This window comes from Rhinolophus sinicus, chromosome 6, assembly GCF_057876585.1.
Source record: "Rhinolophus sinicus isolate RSI-liver-muscle chromosome 6, RSI-T2T, whole genome shotgun sequence".
In the NCBI taxonomy this organism is placed as follows: domain Eukaryota; kingdom Metazoa; phylum Chordata; class Mammalia; order Chiroptera; family Rhinolophidae; genus Rhinolophus; species Rhinolophus sinicus.
This window is the reverse complement of record NC_142506.1, coordinates 37,093,205-37,119,360: the sequence shown is the minus strand read 5'-3', so window position 1 is coordinate 37,119,360 and position 26,156 is coordinate 37,093,205. Positions and strand designations below refer to the sequence as shown.

At 33.5% G+C, this 26,156-nt stretch overlaps 1 protein-coding gene across 2 annotated transcripts in view; it reads right to left on the bottom strand.

The window, feature by feature from the left end:
* Positions 1-1,633: 1,633 nt before the first annotated feature.
* VIRMA (vir like m6A methyltransferase associated) overlaps positions 1,634-26,156 on the bottom strand; it is a 55,148-nt gene continuing 30,625 nt past the window's right edge. Inside the window, exons 11-24 of one of the 2 annotated variants that reach the window (XM_088799050.1) lie at positions 26,058-26,140; positions 23,746-23,839; positions 23,058-23,602; positions 22,293-22,528; positions 21,577-21,829; positions 19,647-19,864; positions 13,586-13,718; positions 8,237-8,389; positions 7,602-7,762; positions 6,438-6,534; positions 4,737-4,903; positions 3,642-3,973; positions 2,664-2,807; positions 1,634-1,979 (exon numbers count right to left, since the gene is read on the bottom strand). In XM_088799050.1, coding sequence (XP_088655176.1) covers positions 1,825-1,979; positions 2,664-2,807; positions 3,642-3,973; positions 4,737-4,903; positions 6,438-6,534; positions 7,602-7,762; positions 8,237-8,389; positions 13,586-13,718; positions 19,647-19,864; positions 21,577-21,829; positions 22,293-22,528; positions 23,058-23,602; positions 23,746-23,839; positions 26,058-26,140 — 2,771 coding nt within the window. In that variant the 3' untranslated portion in view covers positions 1,634-1,824. The remainder of the gene's footprint in view (positions 1,980-2,663; positions 2,808-3,641; positions 3,974-4,736; positions 4,904-6,437; positions 6,535-7,601; positions 7,763-8,236; positions 8,390-13,585; positions 13,719-19,646; positions 19,865-21,576; positions 21,830-22,292; positions 22,529-23,057; positions 23,603-23,745; positions 23,840-26,057; positions 26,141-26,156) is intronic. The other variant, XM_088799051.1, reaches the window with a different exon arrangement.

The window sequence follows — 26,156 nt, the reverse complement described above, 5'->3', positions numbered from 1 at the left end:
CTGATTAACTAATTCTGATCTCTAATACCATGCAACTTAACAAGTAGCTTCCTACCTCTCCAAAATGGAGCTATAAAGAATTGGAAGCTAGCCAACCTGGTTTTAAATCCTGTTTCTATCACTTTTCAGTCCAGCTCCTCAGTTTTCTCAATCGGTAAAATTAGGATAATTTTAAAATAGGCTGGACTGTTATAAAGACTGAGTGATATGTACATGAAATGGATAGTCAACATGTTGAATTCCTTCCCTTCTCGCTTTTCTAAGATTCTCAGTTAATTGGCACATTTTTAATTTGCCTGGCATTAATTTGCTTTTATATTAATAATTTATTACTTTGGCGGGCCTTAACTACTGGGTATTAAACTAACAAACAGCATAAACAACTCTGATGTTTTCGAGATTATATTCAACTTAAAGCTAAAAAACAAATCAAGAAATGTGTCTATATATAGCCATGTTCTTACCATTTAAGAAATTTAATTACTTAAGAATTATTTTTATATGTATTTGCATCAGATATTAGGGACAAACTTCAAATTCTATGTAATGTAAAATGCATCTTTACAGATGAGCTTATTAGGTTTGATAATTGAAAGGGGCTTAGGTTATCTTAGGTTTTTTGAGGCCATTAGTTATAAAAAGATTTCTTTACCTTTCACTTAAACATCAGAATCTTTAGAGCTAAGCTTTTCTTCAAGGCTTTTTCCTAACAAACTTTCTATTCATTTACAAATAGTTCAGCAAAACAGAGTGATAAAAGAATAGAATGAGATTCATACAAGCCTTTGTTGTTTAAGTGAACTCTGCATTTTATGTCAGTTACATAGGCTCAGTGTGTTAAGATATCTCTTGGGGAAAATATAGCTATTTTCTCAGTTATAAACTTTATCTCTGTATATAAAGTCCAGATTTTATTAGATATTTCTGATTCCCAAAATACCAGTATTAGGATACACCTCAATTTAGGCTTTAAATAACCGTGTAATAAAATAACATAAGTAGGTATAAAGCTGAAGCACAAAGTACATAGTTATTTCTTTCTAACAAACAGAAAAAGTGTTGTGTTTCTTTTGTTACAGCCAAAAGATTCCCAAAACTGTGCACTAGGTACCCTAGTAAATTAGTATGACTACCACAGGATATTTTAAATTTTTAAGGGGAGTATGTCTGTTGGACACAACACAAACTAGTTTGAGGAAGTTTACATTTTCAATATTGGATAGCACTATTGACAGTGTATCTTTGCAAAACTAAGTTTTTAACAGTTGTGATAAAAGTACCGTGCAAAAAGCATAGAACAGGAGATGACAGTGGTGGTATCCATCTAAGCTGATTCCAAGGTTTGAGACGTTGTGCAGTGTCCACAGTTACTAGTGGTTATAATATAAATTCTTACTAAGTTGTTTGGACCTATCTGTTTAATAAATGGAATTATTAGGCATTTCTATTGTCTTAGGTGTGCTGTGAAAAAATTACTGAAATACTAAAGGGCACCATGAGCTGAGAAAGTATTGGGAACATCTGTGGTATACACAAGAAATACAGTAAGGCTAAAGTCATTTCATCATTCATTTTCTACCTAAGAAATTTTCTAAAGTCTTACATATGAAGGAGAAAAAAATATATAAAAACATACATACAAAGTTTGGATTTTTATTGAAATCTTGTGTAGGTATCAAAGAAAATCTGCTTGCTTCAGATAAAAATATTCTCTCAGATATCTCCAGATAACTGCTAAATCTAACTGGTCCTTTAATGTCTTATTTTATTTTTACTGTTCTCATGAAATCTTCCTATATACTTAGAATGTTCCCAAAATAATTTTTATCGTGTAAAGGATCGTACATGACGACCTCTACCACTGCCTCCACTAACAAACTTTCCTCTTGAGCCTCCACTGCCACTATTTGCACTTGCCCAGGAAGGTCCAAGCCCCCCACGACCTCTTGAAGCACGGTCACGAGGACTTGGGCGGTAGCCTATAAAAGAAAGAATACAATTTTTAGTTACAACATCCTTTCCTTTCCTATTATATACTCATCTATAAAACTGAGCTCAAACCAAGACAAGAATTACTCTGTACTTTAAAATCCATGGGCAAGTTCTGTGAATATGTTAAAGACCAGTGAATTGTCCACTTTAAATAGGTAAATTGTCTTATATGTGATAATCACATCTCAAATAAAGCTGTTATAAAAAAATAATGTGCATTTGAAACCAAAAGCTACCTCTGACCAGAATAATTCTGGACTTGATATAGTTATGTTTTAGAAAAGATTATATGCTTACGTTACACAAGACAATACTATAAACAAAGACAGAATATACCCTATTAAGGTATCTGTTGCTAAAATACTTCGGTCAAAAAGTATCTTAAGGATTGGCTTTCGTTATTGAAATATAAAAACAGAGCACTATGAAACTGCTCAGATTATACACATAGTTCAGAATCTAAAATTTTTATTATTTTTATTAAAAATGTACACTGGGCACTCATTCAGATATAAAATTAAATTGACTTTAGAATCTACATTCGCATGAACATTCTAACGCATCTACATTCTAAAATATTCTCTCCCAGAATCAGAGTATATGACATTCAACAATTTGAAAAGGAGGATTCGCCTCCACTCTCAGCAGTATCAAGTAGAAAGAAAGTATACCTGTAGAACTAAGTGGTCGTAGTGGTGGAAGAGGACCCCTATTAAAATTGCTCTGGCCTCCACGACTTTCATTGTAAGTTCCTCGAGGAGTATTCTGAGCACTCCAACTGGAGCCTCTTGTTCCCTCCCGACGACTATAGTTTCCTAAAGGCAACACAATGAAAATCTTTTTCATGACTTCAATTGGATTAAGGAAGATTTGACAGGTTTTCCTTAATCTTCAAAAGTAATGTCAGAGAAGCTATGAAATTCTGTAAATGGAATATAAAATGGCAGCATTATATATGGGTAGGAGCAGAGGTTCTGGAGCCACACTGCCAGGATTCAAATATTGGCTCTACACTTACGTGTCCTGGTCAGCTGGCTGACAGTTTTCTCCTCTGTAAAGTGGATGTATTTACAGAACCTACCTGTTGATGTGAGAGTATTATATGTAAAGTACTTATAAAAGTTCCTAACACAGCTATATGTCTGCTATTAACATAAACTCCTCTTCTCTTTCATTCTCACCCTCACTTAGCAGCAGAAAAACATGCCATCAATCATTAGTGAAGTATAATTTCTTCACTCTGTTTCTAAAATCTTGAAACAACTTAAAATAGATTAAATACAACATCAGCAGCCAAGTAGAGAAAAATCAATGGTGAACTACATAGAACAATCACAAGGAAATTGTTGATGAGCACAACTGTGAAAATAATATATAAAATTATTCAAAAGGATAAACATAATTTTCAATGTAAAAAGGAAACTAATTAGCCAAGACTTAAATTCATCACTGAATATGCAAATAATCAAAGGAAAAGATTTCTTTCTATCCACTACAGTACACAGCAAACAGTACGAATGGTCTAGAGGCAGCTTAATTGTAGTAACAGAAAAATACTTTATCTGAATCAATGCCATCTAAATCACTTCTATTTAATATTCTAATATTCCAATATTCTAACCCATTAGGAAACATACATAAGTAGTTACCTTTTGAAGCAGGAGGTGTGAAAAATCTATTTTGACTGTGAAAAGCACCCCGTCCTCCTCGATTGCCTGAAAATCCACCACGAGAAGAAATCTTCTGTGATACCTTGAGTGGCCGTTTTGGTGGGGGTATTCCATCTTGAGGGACAACTTCTTTACTTTCAGCTGCAACAAAGTCATCCACATGCATAGATGGTGGTCTGCTTGTGTTCTGTTTTCTCTGACGAAAAATATCATGGGGTCGTATACCCTGTCCAAATCCTCCCCTGCCCCTTCCTCTTGGTGGCGGCACAACATGAGCTCGTTTGGCAGGTTCAATGTATTCCGATTTTCCACTATTAAAACAAAAATATTCACTGAAAACTTTTTTTATCATATTTCCAATAAAAATGTCAATCTTTGCAATATTGAAAACTACATTTCAATTATTTTATTCCAATTGTGTTAACTTTGCAAATATCTCTACTACAAGCATATCTTGTTTTACTGTGCTTCACTTTACTGAACTTCACAGATATTGAGTTTTTTACAAATTGAAGGCAAAATCCTACACCAGCAAAGATTACAACTCACTGAAGGCTCAGATGACAGCATTTTTTAGCAATAAAATATTCTGTAATTAAGGTATGTACATTATTTTTTAGACATAACACTACTGCACACTTAGTAGACTACAGTATAGTGTAAATGTAACTTTCATATGTACCAGGAAACCAAAAATTTCATGTTTAACTCGCTTTATTATGATATTCACTTTATTGCAGTGGTCTGGAACCAAATGGGCAGTATCTCCAAGGTATACCTGTACTTTCCATGGAAATACAACAAAACTAGTGAATGGTACTCACATTTTATTGATATGACTAATAATTATTTAAAATAACCAGTTCACCCTTGTTTAAGCCTTCCAAACGCTCATAAAGTAGAATAAAGTAGTATGTCCTGGCCAAACTATTATCTTTAAAAAAATTTCCAAACAATATTCATTATTCAAGTATTATGTAAAATTCCTTTATCCTTTAACAGTCATGTCTAAATACATTAAAATAAATAAGCTTACATGACCACTATCAAAATATTCAGTAGAATAAATTTTACCTTGAAGTTATAAAGGTCTCATGCTTGTGCTTCCCAAGTTTGAATCCTTTATTGGTCTTTGTTCTCCCTGGAGATGATGGTTCTGACAAAAATGAGCGCTCTAATTCTGAGTGCAAGTCAAAATCACTACAGCATTTTTCAGAGAGTTCAATTAAGTCGACTTTTACCTGCAGTCATAAAAATTCAACAAAATGAAAAAAAACCTTAAATGCAACTATTTGATTACAGAAATTCTTATTTCCTATCAATTATATGACTCTCATAATAAATTATAGGTCTGCCTCTTTCCATCTTTTCAAAAACCAACATCATTGGTAGTTAAAAAAAAATCTTAGGAATTCAGGTGTTTTTTTGGATGGGGAGGTGGTGGCACTCCTCCTCAAAGAAATGCTATGAACTGAAGAGAGACCTCTGCTACCTGATAAGACTCATGATTTCTCTATATAAATTAATGTAGTATATCCACAACTGTTCCAAAAGAATCTGAATATAACATACTCTGCAAGCCTTGTACAGTCAACATATCTGCTATAAAAGGATTCTGTGCCACAAATCTCAAAGTTCTATGCATTTAATGAGGTTCCAACCTAAGTTTACTTTCAGAGAAGTGAAAATTATGTTTACTTAGGTTTTATTCAAAGTTATCAAACCTAAAAGACCTAAAACTTCCCTAAGCCATGTAAGGTCACAATCATCATCACAAGACAGCTGTGATTCAACATAAAGTTAGCACAAATGTTTTAGACCTGTGATGTCAAATATGGTAGCCACTAATCACGTGTGCCTATTTAAACTTAAATTAATTAAATCACAATGAAATTCAGTTCCTTAATCACAGTAGCAATATTTCATTGCTCAACAGTCACATGAGCCTAGTGGCTGTTGTACCGAACAGGATAGATTATAGAACATTTCTGTCACTGCATAAAGTTCTATTGGACAGCACAGTTCTATAGAATAGTTCAACAATTTACACTAAAAAAATAAATTAATTCTTTAATGAGATTTAAATGAATTGTATGTGATCTTTTAAAGAAGGAAAAGGAGCCCTCAATACACTAAATACACTTTAACTGTGAATCATTCTCTTAGTTTTATTGCACATCATGAATACTAACTTTTTTTGGACCAGGAAATATCCAAATATATTTATTTCTTTAATCAAGAAAAAAAACACATATGGTACAATAACATGTGGCTGAAATCATTCTCCCTAATACATTGCTGAGAAGCATAAAACAGACATTACATTTTAAGTCTTCGTGTTTAAGAATGTCAATTTCCATATGTACTATATTATTCTAACAAATACATTCTTTACATTTCCCCAAATTAAGAGCAGATACCACAACACCGTTCCTCTCCTTAAACCCAAATACAGAATAAATTATAATTTTGCGGAATATTTTCTACCCTACAAATATAAGAAAACAAAGTACTTACAGTACTTAGGCAAAAACGTGATTTTCCCCTAAAAAGTCTCATTCTCATATGTATAGATCATTAACCAGAAAGAAGCAAAACAAGTAGCTTAAAAACTGAGAATCCGTGTATGACTGACAAAAATTTGCAGTACTAGTCCCCAAACGGACTTTTAACAGCCTTATAATATGTAACCTATTTTAGAGCTAAAAATACACAAACAACAACAAAAAAACAGTAAGTTTTTTCTAAATATTTAGTAATAAAATTAAATTATACCAAATCCAGATCTGTATCAATCTCTTCAGCCTGAAATGGAGTAAACCACATAGATTTCAACTGATCATCCATGACATCAGCTAGTACATATGCAGTCCTGGAACAGAAAAAGTATTTGGTAAAAAGCAGAATTCCAAAATCAAATATTTTAGCTTATCTCCTAGATAACATCTGTGGAAAGTACAATTAAAAATGTAACCCTATAAAGTATTAGTAAAATTAGCACTTGAAAAGACTCCTTCAAAAAGCCACTTAAGAATAAAGTATCCTTACCTGAAATCTATGCAATTTTACTAACAATTGTCACCCCAATAAATTTAAAAAAAAAAATTAAAAAAAAAAAAAAAAAGAATAAAGTATCCTTAAAAAACAGTAACTTAGACAGTAATCCTCTTGTGACAAACTGTGACCTTTCAATACAATAAAACAGAGCACTGGTTTTATTTCCAAAAAGCCAAGTTTATTATGCTGTACCAATGTGTATAGAAACTGCCCATATTTAATTTTTCTAAATTCAGAGAATAACTCCATTACACTGAATAATCATTATGAGCTAATAGCACAGCGCTCCAAAGATCAAGAGGCACATATCAGAGGTCAGTAAACTATGGTCCCCATTCTGCTGGCCTGTTTTTATACAGCCTGGGACCTAGGAATGGTTTGTATGTTTTTAAAGTGTTTTTTAAAACCAAAAGAAACAAACAAAAAGTTACAGAAGAATATGCAACAGAGGCTTACTGTGCAAAGCCTAGAACTTTTACTACTTGGTCCATTACAGAAAAATAGTTTGCTGGCCCTCTCTAGACACCAGCCACTGAATACATAGTATCTACTCATCAACCACAAAACATTGCTTTTTTTTATCGATTGTTAAACAGATTCTGGAGAGATTTTGAAGCTGAAAGTACTGGTTCTATGTCCTGTTCACCAAGAGGTAAAGGATCACCTGATGACTCCAGCATTTGCTAAGTAGAACTACACTGTCCAACAACAAGCCAAGATTGTCATCATCTTTTGAATGCTCAGAGGCTTAATGTGGCCTGCAAAGCCTAGAATTTTTACTACCTGGTCCGTTACAGAAAAATAGTTTGCTGGCCCTCTCTAGACCCCAGCCACTGAATACATAGTATCTACTCATCAACCACAAAACATTGCTTGTTTTACCGATTGTTAAACAGATTCTGGAGAGATTCTGGAGCTGAAAGTACTGGTTCAATGTCCTGGTCACCAAGAGGTAAAGGATCACCTGATGACTCCAGCATTTGCTTAAGTCCAACTACATTGTCCAACAACGAGTCTAGATTGTCATCATCTTTTGAATGCTCCTAGACACAAACAAGACAGAGTAAGAAGATGCATGTAAAACATGGACATTTAGGCTCCACGTTTACTGACTCTTCAGTAGAAAAAGTTGTATTATTCCATTACTTAGAAATTTGGAGCACCATCTGGGAATTATCGACTTAACATTAAACATACTAAAACAAATACCAAAATCACTTGCCATTTTATGTCTAAAGAATGGTAGCAGGGGGCACCCTGTATTCAAACAATAAACAATTCAAAAAGTACTCCCTTCATTTAAGATTCATAATAGTATGGAGGACTTCACTCCAAATTATAAACTCAAAGAATTATTTCAATTTGTATAAATACCCAACTGAGGGTTCACTGTTTTAAAAAGTCATTAGAAAAACTTGTACTAGTCAAATGGAGAAGTAAATATGTCTTGGGAATGCACTGTTTTTATTTTATTTCTGTTTTTGTTTTTCTTTTATCTTTTTTTCTTTTCTTTTTACCAAAACAAGCTTCTCTAGTTCAACGAACAAATTTTCTGGACTTTCTTCTTTGCTTTGTAGAAGCTGTTTTAATTCTGCAGCATTAATACTCATCGTCCTTGATGGATGAGCTCCATCTACTTCCATGAGACCACTATCATCTCCACAACATCCCTGTAAATGTCACACACAAGTTAAATTTGAGAACAGTGAAATTTGCAAAGATGCATCCAAACTTATTCAGATATTTAAGCCATTTGCTACGAACTTCCCCTCAATATTTTGATTTTACATCAGCACAAAGGGCTTGTTTTAAGAAGGATTTAGTCAGCTCTAACCCAAAATAAGTTTTCTTTGAGTAAGACTCACAAAGTAAGTAGGTAACACATGCATTCAATTTACTGACACCAAGATTTCTCAACAAAAATATCTAATGGCAAATACACTGGCATATGCAGGACATGTAACATACTGACTGATACTCAATTCAATGCCTGCTATAACAAAGAACTGATGAAATCTGAATTTATCTTTCTGGAGATAAGACAAACCACTAAAGAAATAGTAACTATCATATTTAAGACTGTCTTTTGTCATGTAGAAAAGTTAGTATTTTTTCCTTTAAAAAGTATGCCACACAATAAAATGAATTTTGCAGTGACAATTCAATGATAGAAAAGTTATCCAGCAAAACAAATCTTGGATGGATTATGACAATAAATTCATCGATATTGTCACATATGAAAGAACACGTAGTAGTTTCAAATCTGAGGAACACAGCCCTGTTTTAAATGACTCAAAATGAATATGGTTTCTTAGGAAACTACACCCACCAATCCAGATGCAGGATTTAGTATTTTTAAAGAGGCATTAGCAATTAAAATTTTGTTTGAAGTGCCTACCATCTGTCCTATAACGGGACACATTTCAATGAAATTACTTTGAATAGATTCCCACTCAAACTGACACTGTGCTTGAAATACACTGTTCCTTTCAGAAAATTAGACCAAGGAAGTCACTTACACTGTGTTAAAGAAGAGGGCATACAGTTTTAATGAGAAATTCAATAAACCATTATGTCTACAAGGGTTTTATTTACTGTTTTGAGGTGGGGGTGAAGGGTAGGTTGATGATGGTCTAGCTCATGATTTATTGAAAAAAATTTTAAGGTAAATAAGATAATCAGAGTGCACTGACAGAAACAAATTGTGAGGAGTTCTCTTTAAAGGAACTGTCCCATAAATGTTGACAAAACATACGAACTTCATACAAAACTTATCACAGACTAAATATATTTTATAGAAATAAGTATATTACCAGATTACAAATTATCAAGGCATCTATCTGGCTTCTTTCATCATTCTTAGTTATTGATACCACTTTCACTGAGAGATGGGAAGTTTAGTATAGCTGAATCAGAAAGTATTACAATGATTATTTTTAAGATCCCAGAAAACAAACCAAAATAATCAGTTAAAAAAAAGAGAGAGAGAGGAGAACTTATGCCCAAACAAAAACCAGAACATGGATATTTATAGCAGCTTTGTTCATAACTGCCAAAACTTAAAAGCAACGAGGATGCCCTTCTGTAGGGCATAAATGTACTACATCTGAATGAATAAACGTACTACATCCAGGCAATGAAATATTATTCAGCACTAAAAAGAAATGAGCTATCAAGCCATGAAGAGATATGGAAGACCTGCTAGATACCGTATGATTCCAATTACATAACATCCTAGAAAAGGCAAAGCTATGGTCGCACTCTCTCAGACTATAATATCCAGAAAGAGTCCACTCTGCACTTGGTGTTTCGTCTGCTGGGTGGTATCACCAAGCCTTCCCTCCACCAGCTCGCCCAGAAGAACAACTGTGATAAGATGATCTGCCACAAGTGTTACTCTCGCCTGCATCCCTGTGCTGTCAACTGCCGCAAGAAGTGTGGCCACACCAACAACCTATGCCCACGAAGGTCAAATAAGGCCCCTCCACCATCTCCTCTACCCACAGTACGGCCTCCTGCCCAAACCCCTTGGCCCTGAGGCTTCAATAAAGTTTCCCTTTTGTTGACTGGAGCAGTAAACAAAACAAACAAAAAAAGAAAGAAAATGTTACGAACAATTGTGTGTCATCATGTTAGTAATGTAGCTGAACGAAGAGGAACAAATTCCTAAAAAGACAGAAACCAGCAAAACTGACTCAAGATACAGAAAATCTGAATAGATTTATATCAAGTGAAGCAATTTAATTAGTATTAAAAACACTTTCCACAAAGAAAAGCCCAGGCGAAGATGGCGTCACTGGTGAATTCTACCAAATGTTTAAAGAATTAACAACAATCCTTTATAAACTCTTCCAAAAAATAAAAGGAGACTACTTCCCAGCTTGCTGTATACGGCCAGACAAATGTCCTAAGAAAGCTACAGACCAATATTCCTATGAATACAGACCCCAAAATCCTCAATAAAATAAAGCAAACTGAATCTAGCAACATACAAAAAGGATCGTACACCACGACCTAGTGGAATTTCTCCCAGGAATACAAGGTCAGTTCAACATGTGAAAATCAATCAATGTAATACACTATATTATTAGTAGAATATGGAGAAAAACATGATCACCTCAATAGATAGAGAAAAAGCATTTAACAAAATCCAACTCTTTTCATGATACAAACACTCAAAAAGCTAGGAATAGAAGAGAATTTCTTCAACCTTATAAAGGACATCTAGGAATAACTATAGCTAATACTATATTTAATGGTGAAAGACTGAATGCCTTCTTCCTAAGATCAGGAACAAAACAAAGATGTCAACTCTTGCCACTTTTATTCAACATGTACTGGAGGTTCTTATGAGAGTAATTAGGCAAGAAAAAGAAATTAAAAATATCCAGATTGGAAAGGAAAAAGTTAGACTATTTCTATTTGTAGATAACATGATCTTGTATATAGAAAATCCTAAGGAAACAACTTAAAAAGAACTATTAGAATAAACAGATTCAGAAAGGTTGCAGGACACAATATCAATATACAAGAATCAATCGTATTTCTAAACACAAAGAGCAATTCAGAAATTAAGAAACAATTCCATTCATAATAGCTTTTTTCAAATTCCCAATTTAGAGGCATAAACGTAAAAGAAGTACACAACATACACTGAAAACTGAAAAATATCATAGGATGAAATTAAAGATATAAATGAAAGCCACCCCATGTCCATGGACATAAAGACAACAGTACTAGGATAACAGTACTCCCAAAATTGATCTACAGATTCAATACAATCCCCTTAGTGGCTGCCAGGAGCTAGTGGAAAGGGAGAATGGGGAGTTTCTGTTAATGGGTACAGAGCTTCTTCAGGGGGTTATGAAATTAGACACAATTCTATGAATATATTAAAAACCACTGAATTGTCCATTTAAAGGAGTTTTATGGAATGTGGATTATATCTCAATAAAAATGTTATGAAAAGAAGGAGAAATTTAAGGTAATAGTGGTAAAATACAAAAGAAGCACTAAAGTATGAAAGGTTTTGTGAATAAAACTGACAAAGAAAAACACTATCTGTAGTGTAATTTCTGTAATGTAATTCTGCAGCTGCTGAAGATGAACAGAAGGGGGAAGTTGGCTACTATTTCACAATTTCTATCTTGAAGATCAGGGAAGATCAATGGTATAAAAGCAGAGCACATAAAACATGAATCATAATGAATATGATTTTGGATATTCAGAGATTCTATCCACTAAGAGCAAGGAGACAAAGGAGAGGGAAAGACAGAAGAGAGAAAAGGAATCAGGTAGAATATTAGAAGGGAGAAGAGCTACATGATAGAAATGAATGCAGGGTAACATTTTTTTAAGGAAGTAAACAACAGATTAAAAAGAACAGGGAAACAATCTAGGGGAGCGTGAAAGGATTTAGAAATTAAACAGGATGGCCTTGATCTTCTCAATGAAAGAGGTTAAGAAAAGGAAATGCACCAATGAGGGATGAATAAAAGCATTAATTAGTAGTCTTTGAGAGGCCAGCAGATCTTGGATAACACGAAGGAACACCGGTTAGTGGTTTTTTATTAACTATTTAACTGATGATATGTGCTAAGAAAAGCTATCATATTGATTTATTAGCAACATGTCACTTATGATCTGGTAAAACCAATAAGTAGTCGTCCATCAAGTAAAACTCTAAAATCTCTGTAGGGTAGCTAGTCCTACTGTTAAATATGTCAGTTTCTAAAATCAAAGCATCTGGTAAACTTAATCACTTTAATAAACTATATATGACATAAAACAAACAATAATTTGCTGATAAAATTGGCACAACAATAACTACAAATACAACAGGCAACCAAGCAGGGCTTACTGGAGTAAATATTCTCAATATAAATGATATGCACAAGAGAAACACACTAAAACAGTAAATTTAATTATTTCTTATGAAACCATCACATATTATATTTATTTTGGTAACAATGTACGAAACAGGTCCTCTACAACTCTTCCCTAATAGAAATCGTAAATATAACTTTAATTTCTTAAACCAGTATTGACAGACTACTAACCCATGGGATAACAACTGTGCGCATTGTGCACACGTATTTTGCAAGCAATACATTTGGACAAAACTGGATTGGACAGCTATAGCAAGTTTCTATTTATTCAGGACTTAGAGCTGGCAACATACTAATGTGCAGTTAAGTTCCATCAGGGGAGACATTTCCAAACTTATTCAACCACAAACACTTTTTAAAGGCAGGTCTATTGTTGATTTTTAGAATTATGCCCTCAATAAATACCATAATTTTGTAAATTACTAATGAGAGAAATTCTTAATTCAATTTTAACAATAAGATTTTAGAGTCGGGGAAACAATCCTTAATTCGTATCTGTGATGCATCCAAAATAGTGTAGTATAATAAAACTTTACATTTACCCCAATATCACAATCAGCAAATGCTCAATTAAATGACAGTAAATACATACTACTTCATTAAGAGACTGATAAAATTTGACTCTTCTGAATGACCCTAGCAAGGTAACTCAATGTAAAAAATTGTGTAAAAAAATTACACGACAGTATTTTTCTCTAAATTGCAAAGTCAGTCAAATTAAAAGTGTCTAATAGAGGTCATAAGTCCTTCTCTTAAATATGTATCTTTTTTAATAAAACAAAAACCTGATTTTATAGTGAGTAGAGGGCACGGAAAAACAACAACACTATTCCAAGTTCCGAAAAACATTATTCCAAGATATTTTTGAACCCAATTGATTATTTATGACAAAAATTTATAAATTTAAAAAATACCACATACCTATAATACACACACACACACACACACACACACACACACACACACATACACACTTACCATTGTGTCAGAGTTAAGAATTTGTCTCATAAATTCCAAAAATGAAGATGCAAGTTCACCTGTGTCCTTACTAAAGGTGCTGACCACTCGTTTCAGTAAACTATGCAGAGCGTTACTGTTTTTCCTTAAAGAACTATAAATAAAGAAAATAGAGGAAATGTCTTAAAATCTGAGCATATAAATCTAGTATAAGAAATGAACTATCTCAGTTCAGACCAAATTAAAGTTATTCTACCATTTTAAAAATATAAAGGTCCTTTGGTGTGCCTGTGTGCACAAACCATGGAACACAGCACTATCTATAGCTGACACACCTTTTAAAGAAAAGCTTTAAGCTCTTACAGAAAAACTTTCCCCAAATAATAAAGGTATAAAACTTAGCAAAATAAACTTACAGGTTCCCTATTTTTACACTTTTTTATAACTTGATGATTTCTCTAACACAAGGAAGTTATAGCTGTCTCAGAAGTCTGAACAAAAAGCCTATCTTATATAATAACTATAAAATAAAAGACTATCTTTGTGACTATCTTTCTGACAGAAGAAAATCAAAGGTATAGAGCATGAGTCAATTAACTTTTAATGTAAAGAGCCTAATCTAATGGTAAATATATAAGGCTTCACAGGCTATACACAACTCAGTCTGTTTCTCTCTCTACAGTCTCAACCACAACAACTCAACTGCTGGTATAGGGGAAAAGCAGCCACAGACAACACCTAAATGCTGGCTATGTTCCAATAAAACTTTATTTACAAAAACTGGTGGCAGGCTGCATTTAGCCTGTGGCCCATAGTTTGCCAACCCCTGATACAAGAGAGATGTCAAACAGAACAATCATGATAATATGTATCTAAAACCATGACAATATATATAGTCCTGCTAAAATTATGCTATGCATTTACACAGTTCTTAGTTGATCAAAAGAGAATTTCAAGGGCAAAGTATTCTAACATTCAGTTATGTCCCTTAAGTTGTAATATAATTAGCCAAAATGAAAATAAGTATATTAACAGTAAATATGCAGTGTTTGTATTTGAAAAATGGGGTCTGATTCTGACAACTCATCATATAAGACTTTGGTAAAGCAATACAAGAGAGAAAAATAGTAATCCTGCTCTTGAAAATGTTATAAAATAATGAAATGGACAAGGCACAACAAAGAGGAATGAGATTAAATACAAAGATAATACAAGTAAAGGAAAAAGCATGGGTTCAAAATTAGACTATACCAATTATTAACGTTTACATATAACCTTAAGCAAATGAGCCTTACTTCCATAGTCTATCAAAAAACTGTGGTCCACTATACCTATTGGTCCACTATACCTATTAGAATGTCTAAAATAAAAAAATATAGCAATACCAAATTCTGGCATTTTGTTGCTCAACTCATAGAGAAGTTCTCTATAAAAAAGCAGAACACTGAACTATCAGGGTGATGAAACTATAGAACTGTAGTGATAATGACATGGCCTATGCATCTATACGAATGTACAAAATCTACCAATACGTGCATAGAACTGTACATCATAAAACATGAATGGGGTTACAAAGAATCAACTTTCTGATATTGGATTGGAGTCAGAGTATCAGCATGGACTCATTTTAAAAACTACATACATACAAATAAATAGGTACAAAAATAAACGTAGATGTATATGCATGCATGAATTAGGACACATATATGTATTTCCTAGCTCAAGCCAATGAGAGAAACCAAAATCAGTGACACAAGTTGAGCAACAAAATAAATAATATTAGATTATTATACAAGAAAAAAACTAATGTCCATGAATTCTGATATAAATACCTGAAGAAGTAAATGAGGGAAAAGTGATCATTTTTCCTTACAAAAGGATAATTAATAAACAAGGAATGAGAAAAATAGGAAATCACCATTAGAACACCACAGTAATACTGCCACATGCCAAGGTTCACTGATGGATACCAAAATTAGTGGACAAAGTTTTAGGTAGAAATAGGATATTTGCATAATCTCAAAGTATATTTTCCAAAATATTTAGTAATGAAAAATGGAAAATCAGTAATTTTTGCAATAAAGGATCTTGACCAATAGCACCGCAGTCAAGTAATCAAGGTTAATATCAGTAATACATCATTTACTTTCTGATACCATGCACTGAGAAAGGTACACTGCCTCTGTGGCATCTTTTTCAATAAAGCACAATCTCAACCTAATGATGAGAAAATATCAGACGAAGTTAAATTGAGGGATATTCTACAAAATAACAAGTACTCTAAAAATGTCAAGGTCATGAAAAACAAGAATAGAGAAGACAAAAGGTACATAATAACTAAAAGCAACATAGGATCCCAGCTTGGATCCTGGAACAGAAAAAAGAACATTAATGGAAAAACTGGTAAAATCTAAATAAGATCTTTATTTTAGTTAATAGTATTTTGCCAAGGTTGGCTTCTTAGTTATGATAAACATCCAATGGTTATATAAGACATTACATAAAGGTAAGCTGGATGAAGGGTATATCTGCACTCTGTACTCGTTTCTGCAATTCTTCTGAAAAGCTAAAATTATCTCAAAAAAATATTTTTAAAGTGGAACCTGCCTCAGAGTTGTGAGGACTTTATGCAAAAGTATATAGTGATCTGTTTATTAAAAAGCCAGGTAAAAGCTAGATCATGCTATACTTTGGCTCAAAACTTTGCAATGGCCCTTATAATATGGCCCCTAAAGGCTCCTGATGATCTGTCCCCCTCTTTACTCCATTATTTCTCTGACACTAAGCCCTATCATTTTTTTCCTTGATCACACACTCCAAGGGCAGCCACCATGGCCTCACAGCTATCTCAGACATGGTAGGCATACTATTTGTACTTGTTCTCCCCCAGGATATTGACATTTTACACCTCACCTCCTTTAGGTCATCTTCTCAGTGAGGACTTCCCTAATCACACCCCATTTTCAAAAGACGACTCCTACCCTCAGTCTGGCACTCACTATCCCACTGTCTGTCCTACTTTATGTTTTTCTATAATATACTATGTATTTTATGTGTTTATTGTCTGTCTACCTCTAACAGAATGAAGGCACCAAGAAAGCAGGATTTTTTTTTTTTTTTAACTGAATCCCAGCACCTAGAACAGTATCTGGCCCAGTGAATGCATTCAATAAGTGTTTGTGGACCAAATGGATCTAGTATTAATTTTTATTCCCTCACAGTGTCTACTATGTACCAGGTTTCTAGGTGCTGGGAGGAGTAAAGTCAAGGAGACACAGTTCCCTGTCCTCATGTAACTTATATTCTAGTGAGGGAGACAAACAAATAAGGAATAAATCTATGCAATGTAATGTCAAACAGTATAAATACAGTGAAAAATATAAAGGGGGATAAGAAACAGGGACAACAAAAGACAGGCTATTTTAGACAGGTATTTAGGCAGGAAATATATTTATACTGATACCTGAGTAAATTGAGGAAATGAGTCCTAGAAGGATGTAGGGGTAAAATATTTTTTTGGGGAAAAAAAAAGTCTGGAGATAAAAATGAGCTTGACAGGGAGCAAAAATGAGGATAAAAGAGCTACGGTATGAGGTAAGTCAAAGAAATGACCAAGCACCAGAACGTATAAAACCTTAAAGATCATTATAGACAGTGGATTTTATCTGCAGTGCAACTGGAAGCCATCAGAAGAATTTAAGCAAAACAATGATATGTTTTAAGTTTAAAAAGATCAGTCTGCATGCTGAGAGAATGGATTTTATGGGCACAATAGCAAAAGCAAGGAGAACAGACTGGAAGCTATTCCAATGGGTCATGCAAGAAATTATAGTGAAGTAGACAAGGATGAAACTATGAAGGTGGAGGAAAATGATCAGATTCAGGATATATTTGAGAGGTATAATCTAGTACTGGACTTGATGTAAGGAGTGAAGAAAAGGATCAAGAACCTTGGGGTTTTGGTAGTACACCTGGGTGGATCGTGCTAACATTTACTGAGATGAGAAAGACAGAAACATGTTTGAAGCAAGAATATTGAGAGCTTTGCCTTAGATCTGTCCAGTTTGAGATGCCCATGAGATAGCCAAGTGGAGATGCCAAATAGATATATGGGATACTTGGAGCTTAGCAGAAAGATCAGCGCCAAAGGGAGAAAAGGGAATTGGTTAAGATAACTTAGGAAAAAATTACAGATTAAAAAAAGGACCAGAAACATGAATCTAGCAAAGCCAAAAACATCACACATAACACTATGGCAGAGGTACGCAAAGGGTATTTGTGAGAGCACCTAACCCAGCCAATAATGGAGGGATCAAGGAAAGTTTTGTTGTTGTTGTTGTTGTTGTTGTTGTTGTTTTTGGGGGGTGAGGGTGGATTTTATTTATTTACCTATTTAATTTATTCGTTTGTTCATTGATTCATTCACTCATTTGTTTCAGGAATACAGAACACAGTGATTAGATATAACTCACCAAGTGATAACCCTAACAAGTCTACTACCCACCTGACACTGTACATAGTTATTAGAACATTACTGACTATATTCCACATGTAGCACTACACATCCCTGTGGCTGGGTTTTTTATAATTACAGTTGACATTCAGTACTATTTTATATTAGTTTCAGGTGGACAGCATAGTGGTTAGACATTTACATAATTTATGAAGTGATCCACCCAATCTTTTTTGCTTTCCTGGAAATGTAGTATATAAGATGAGTATTGTGTGTGTCTATATCTGTTTTTTAAGATTTTAGAATATTTTAATGTCCATTTCTTCAGTGGATGCATTATAAGATGAGATTTAAAGGATACAGAGTAAATAACCAGGCAACAGGAAAAAGGACATTCAAAAAGCAAAACTTAAAGACTTTGGTGAGAGACTGGGGAGTGGAGAGGGGAGGAGAAAAACTTGAATGTTCAGAAGGTGCCACCAACTGAGAGAAAATACAGGAGAGGAGACAGATTTATCAGGACAAAGAAGTGGAGAAGGTAGGAGATAGCACCAAACACAATAACTGAAACATAAGTTTTCAACAAATGTTACAAGAATTAACAGTAAGAGGTACAAATATATGTTTCCTCCTCCTTTCTATCTCATAATCCTACATGCTTCTACAAATTACCAAGGAAACCTATGTAAAAGCCAGCATGAAGAAAAAGATGACAGCATGGAGAGACTGGAGCAGAAATTACATTTGAGGGACTAAGCAGCAAGACGTTTACATCATTTTAAATTAATTTCATCTCAGTCATTCCTCTAGAAAACAAAAAAAATAGAATCAGCACTTTTAGTTTTTAGGGTCCATAATAGCACACTATCATCACTTTTGAAGGACTAGAGGTGAATATATCAACAAAAAAAAGTATCTTAAAGCATGAATTAACATCCTTGGAACAATAAGATTTCCTTAAATACTCTAAGATACCCACATTAATTTGTCTGAATATTCAATTTATGTTTTTAATCCTAAAGATTTTATTATTAGCACATTCCACTAATGAAATTTTTCCATAAATACAAAATTTCTCCATATGAAAGAAACCACACCTTCAACTTTCTACAATAGCTACAAATTAATTAATATGGGGGGAGGGGGAGGTGACAAGAGTGAAAAAAATGAAATTCAAGAATATATTAAATTAGGGGCAGACGCAGGGCTCAGTTGGTTAGAGCGCAAGCTCTGAATAACAGGGCTGCCGGTTCAATTGCCACATGGGCCAGTGAGCTGCGCCCTCTACAACTAGACTGAAAGACAACGAGCTGCCGCTGAGCTTCCGGAGGGGCAGCCAGATGGCTTACTTAGTTAGAGCGTGAGCTCTCAACAACAAGGTTGCTGATTCAATTCCTGCATGGGATGGTCCCCTAATCTTTCAACTAAAGATTGAAAACGGCAACTGGACTTGGAGCTAAGCTGTGCCCTCCACAACTAGATTGAAGGACAATGACTTGAAGCTGATGGGCCCTGGAGAAACACACTGTTGCCCAATATTCCCCAATAAAAAAAAAATTATATATATATATATATATATATATATAATTTTTTAAAAAAAAGAATATATTGAATTAGATAAAGCATTACCTTTTTAAATGAAATAATCCATAATCATGCTCTGCAAGAAACATCATTGTTCTGACACATGTCAGTAAGCAGTTGTAACTGCTCTCAGAGTTAGCTAGCATAGCCAGTAGACAGTCACAGATTGCGGCCATCAATTCTTTGTTTGGTAGAGAATTGGAGAGCTGCTCCAATTCAGAAATAGAACCTTCAGAAGAGTTTGGCAAAATAAGTGCAATGTCCTGTGAGAAAGAAGTAAATAATTTTTTTTAAATGATTATCACTATCACTTAGCATTTTTATTTCAGAAATACATAGCAATTAATACTATGTACTTAGTAATTATTATCTCATCAAGTATTATTAAGGTCCCATCCTAAACATAGATTCAAATGCATTAAGAACAAATGAGTCATTTTGCCCTCCTCTAAAGTTAATACAAGGATCAATACTTAAAGAAATACTTACGTATTATACTTTACAATATTTTTACTTTAAAAGAAGATCTCTTTAAAATTATTTCCTTCTGTATTGTCACTGAGTGTAGTTTGTATCCTCAAATGATTAAGTGAAGTACTTTTGGTATCAAGATACTTTAAATCACTGTATTATTCATTCATTTGAATATTTTTAAGTTTATAATTCAGAGGGGCCGCTGAGCTTCGGAGGGGCAGCTGGATGGCTTACTTAAATTTTAATATATCCGAATTTAAAACATCACAAAAAGGGATGGATAGAGCAAATACACATTTAAACAAAGTCTCTGAACTAAATATATTCCTCTAGTTTTTATATACTTTTAAAATTCAAGTTTTTCAATGCTAAGCAAGTTTAGCTAACAATAACTAAAAACTCCCATGATTCTTTTTATAGAAATGGATTTTACAGGAACATTTTTAGGTATGTCTCATCACCTTAGTAACTTCAACATACTGCAAACCATTTTTCAACTTGGGTTAAAACTATAAAACAAAGCTTGAACCAGAAGGGAAACAAAACAAGGTGAGGCCAAGAATGAGGTCTTTGTGATCAAAGCAACTAGGATGCTGCAATGCTATTCAGCATAGTCATAAAAGCTAACATAGATTATATAACAAACACCAGTCAAATAGACATTTTGAGGTATAAAGACTTAAAATATCCTTTCTACCAGTTCCAAAACTATTTTCTACCAGGCTCCCTTTGTGTGAAAACAAGTAACACCAAAACTGTTCCTCCTTGACTTAAGTATTAAATGTAACCAAACTGAATTTTCATTAGCTAAAGAAAAAGATAATTTGCCAACATGGGACCCTACTAAAAATATTCTGCCTGAAAAAACAATCACATCTGATGATCAGATAGCAAGAGCATTTTAATAAGCTAGAATGGAATTAGGCATATAAATCTCCAAATATCCCAATAGTCTTTCAAAGTTAAAAGCAATTCTCATTAAATCACGGAACTATAAAATGGAAGTGAGTAATATAAACAGCAGAAAGAAATAACTACCACTTTTGGTCAACATCTGTAAGCACAGTAGTCTGAAACACACTAAAACTGTAGTAGCCTGTGACACTTTCTAAATTTGTCCTAACAGAAAAACATGATATTAATTCAACCAATCACAAAGCTATAAAATTCAAGAATGAATCAGTATATAATATAATTGGAAGGAAAATGAACATACTAGACATAACCCACCCCAAACAATACACTGGCACATAAAGCAACTATCCAAGGACGCAATCTTATAGAAAAGGAAAGAGCTTTTCATAAAAAACCTGTGAAGTACAAACTCAAAGGAAGCTATGAAGCACCAAACCATTTTATTATTGGTTCACTAGTCAAATTTATCTCCCTGAACAATAGCAGGAGAAATAAAACAGGTGAGATTTCCTTGTTCACAGTAAAGCGCACATCAAGTGCTTTTAACACACACACACAACTTTATAAAATAACTATAAATAAATACCTGATCACAGAGAGATTGCAAAATGGATGTGATATATTCAACACACTGTTGGCGAACAACACTGTCTCCAGGAGACCGAACCAAAGCTATCAGATCCTGGAATATCTCTGCATATTTTTCATCACCTTTAACAGTTCCATTAATTAGATGTAAAATAGCTAATTTACAAGCTTTGTGTGAAGCCAGAGCATCAAGAAGAGCAAGCAACCTGGTGGTTTGGCTACTATACTGCTTTTCTTTATCTTCTGAAGTGCTGAAATAAAACCAATACATTTAGTAAACAAAATTCTTGATTTTAAGGCATTATTTAACTAATTTATGTTTTCAACACATCAACTTATACCAATCCTGAATAAAACACTTCATTTCTTGTGTATGACAACTTCTCTGAAATTTTACAATTACTATAAAATTTTATAAATTTAGATTTGCAATAATGTATTTTCTTAAATCAGAATACTTTATAATTCACCTTTAAACATCCAAAATCAAGAACTTCAGGCATTTTGCACATGAAATAATGAAATAAAGGTTTCTAATTTAAAAAAATCTATATATAGTCATATACATATTATGTGTGTAGATGTATATGTGTATATTTATATGCACGTATATTATCTGAGCATTCTAAATCCTGGTTTCCAAATTCTAAGTGAAAAAAATATATGTATCAAGAATAATTTGAAGAAAAAAATTTTAACGCAAAATGAAAATACCTTTGCAAGTCTTCTACAATCAAATCCAACACAGTTCTCATAATCAGAAGTGCAGTTGGTGAGGCAAGGTCACACAATTGAACACAAATACGCCGTAACATATGTTGAATGGGTTGGCAGGTTGTGCCAGAGAAAGAGCGAACTATTTCTTGGAGCAACTTTGCTTGAACATGAAGGTGCATGCTCCACAATTTTCGGGTGTTGAGTGCCACTGATATATCATGTGGCTCAATAACCTGTTAAAAAAGTATAATGTGTGTGTTCGTAGATTTTTTTAATATTTATTTATAGTCACAAAAACTGTTCAGGAAGAACTGTTATGAAAAGAACATCTTTAGTGCATGCTTAAAACATTTAATTTTCTATGATACAATTAAATATTTGCTAGAATTCAATGCATCTAAAAAAATCTTATTGTTCTCAAGTTAGCATTCAGTAGAGCAGAGTCCATTGGCGAAGCAACCTAGTTAGTGGCAAATTCTAACACATGATAAAGGAGAAAAAATGATTAAAAAAATAACAAAAGTACAAGTATACATAACGGCATAATAAAATTCACATTAACAAAAATTTATTTAAAATGTTACTCCCGTATTTCCTTAATGACCGACTTGCTTCAATTTTATCTCACCCTCACCCAGTTATGTCTTTTTTAGGGGAAAAGGATGAGGGGTTGTTTTTGTTTTTGTTTTTAACAAAATCACTGACTTTTTAAAAAGTGTTACTGCAGTCATTTACAAGATGCATGTTATATGGAAGTGATACCTGAGTTGTTTGCATGGGCAATGGTAGAGGCAGCAGCTCTGAAAGGAGTATGAGTCCAGAAAAAAATCCTTCAGGAACCTTCAAGATTGAAGAAAGAACTTCTTTTAACATTAAAGACCAAGTGTTATTGGCCAGAGTCTCTTCTGAGATTGTGAGTTTTTCATTAACTCCTTGTGTAAAAGTCAGTAAGATATCTATGATATCATTCTGAATTTTATGTTCATCACTATCCAAACGACCTGAGAGGGGGATAGAGCACAGGAGCATGTGTAAAGTCACAAGTGCTGAAGGAACACGCATATCCTTAAACTCAAAGGATCCACCTCTCAGGAGTTCCGTCAGCATAGTTTTAAGAAGAGTGAGTGTACAGCGAGCCATTGAAATAGTAGTAACTCTGTGAAGGGTAGTCCCCATGTTGACATGGAGCCTCCAAGGCTGAGTCAGAATACTGTTCAATTTTTGCAGAACCCGAATAAAGGTGTCCATTCCTTCAGCAGAAAAAAGCTGAATAACAGCAAGATTCCATTTCAGGTCTTTCTGTTGACCTTTATATAGGATAAGAGGAAAAGAAAAACTAATTACTTACACGTTAATAATCAGTTAAGACTTTTGAATATTTTATTTAATAAATGATATTTATACTAGACTTAAAAAAATAGTAATTCTAAAAGTATAGTAGCCACATTACCTTCCACAGGGGGTGGTGGGCATGCCACATTACAGAGAACACGAAGGGCAGTGGTAAGACCAACTCCTTCTGGAGTCATCAAGTTATCGATATTCTTTAAAAATAAAAATGAACAGAAAGTTTAATTTCTTGGTATCTATCAGACCAAGAGAAAACGCCAAAGGCATTAGTTAAAAATATGAGTTTCAAGTTAAGTACTTACATCATTTTAAATTTCTTAAGTAAATTTAAAACATAAATAGGCTTATAAAGTTTATAGAGGTTATTTGATCTTTGGTATATGCTTTACCATATATGATATTATGTAAATAAAATGAATAATTGTGAAGTACAAGTATATTAAAAAGTACTAAAACAAAGGTAACATACAGAAATGTACAAGACTCTGTATTAAGAATTTAAAATAGCTCCTTTTTGTATACTCTTTATATACATTCTCTCCCAAAAATGACTCTGATTTTACAGAGCCCTGTAGGTGTTAAACCTCTTTCAAAACTGAAGAAGCAACAAGAAATGCTTTAGCATCACACAACACAGATTTTTTAAAATGCAGATACCACAGGAATCTAGTTATGATGGCCAGTTGGGGCGTGGTAGAGGAAAAAGAAATACAGTTGCCTATGTCCTTAGCACCTACCCATGCTATGTTTCCTGGCAACAGTTATGTTTATTTATTTTTTACTTTTTTCATTTCAACCATTTTCTTTTATTTTTTTTTATACTTTATTAATTTCAGGTGTATAGCACAGTGGTTAGACAACAGTTATGTTTAAATTGCTTTGTTTCTGTAGTTTCTACAGAGCAGTGTATAGATGGTTAAAATACCTTCTAGGAAATAACATTTTAAAATGTTACTATTTCAGCTTCTAAACCTCAGAGGAGAAAATTAAAAATATAATTCCTCTCCCCCATAGTTTTATACCTTAGATTATCTTTTCCCCTAATTTCTTCCTTGCTGCCTTTCAATAATTCCACAAATTACATAAGGCAGCAGGGAGCCACAGAGTAAAGTTTGATCAACTGTTGTTAGTACATCTTGGAATGAGTCACTTACAATAACCACAATTAATGGGTAACAACTTACATAAAAATCAAAACTCTTCAAATTACAGAATGTAATTTGAATTTCTAGAACTGAAATTCTTATTGGTTAAATACTTTTACCCAAGACATCTGATATTTACTGGACACCTTATATAGTCTCCTGACCATCCACAAGTATCCTGAACACATGACCATCTAAATTTAAAGGACATTACTGTATTTGTGCTAAATTAAAGATTGAATATAATGAAAAGCTATACATATCATCTGTGGCACAGAGTAAGGAACACAGAAGAATATGATGGCACCCTAGGAGGTAAAAGTAATCCCAGGAGAGATGGAGTAATAAAAAGAGAAGGGTAAACAAGTTAGTGAAGATAACTCTGAAGCAGATAAACCCAAACAGTACTTTGTTGCTGAGTCAGAATAGCAACAGATTAGACAATATACTACATACATTACATTAATAACACACATTTCAACTCCAAGACCAAGATGGTTTACACATACTCTCGCACCCCTCCCATCTACACATAGTTCATCTGTTAAATGAAAGAGACAACTCAAGGTCAATTCTGCCCTTACCTTAAAACTTTTTATGCATCTATAAGCACCTTTAGCCCTTCTTCCTATGCTAGCACACTGTATTAACTAAGGAGCAATAAAAAATTTTAAAACTTCCCAAACTAACAATGTACAATGATTTAAATGAATTTTTCACCATGACTTACTGTAATATATTATGAACTACTGTAATATTATTTCAATTGCAATATTATGAATTTTATGATTTTCAACTTTCATAAATTACTTCAATTGCAGATTTGACCATCCCAAATTAACAAAAATAGAACTAGCCCCCACTGCAATTATCTGGAATTGACTCCATCAATTTTCACCTAAAAATTCTGAGGGAAATTCTTTTCACTCAAGTTTAACTGAAACAATTACATGTTACATTATTATGGTATTTAACTTTTGTAAATGTCATCAAAATGTTAGATGATAATATCCAGTTTGACAGGAAAAATAGGATGGAATGTGGTAATGGAAAGCCTTACAGTACACAGGATTGTGTCCATGTATGTTCATGTACATACACAATCACACACCCATCTACATCCATGTATCAATCTGTTCCCACAAAATCTAATAAATCAGGTAATACACCTAACAATTACTGCATTATCTACATAAGTGATTTAATTCAATATTACTATATACTACCATACACATCATAAAATCAGGCACTTTTAACTTTTACTCACCTGTTTAACGTATTCAATCAGGTTTGGGATGCAGTTAATTTCAAATCTAAGGTTTTTCAGAGGTTCAAGCCACTTGCCAAGTTCTTAAAAACAAAAAGA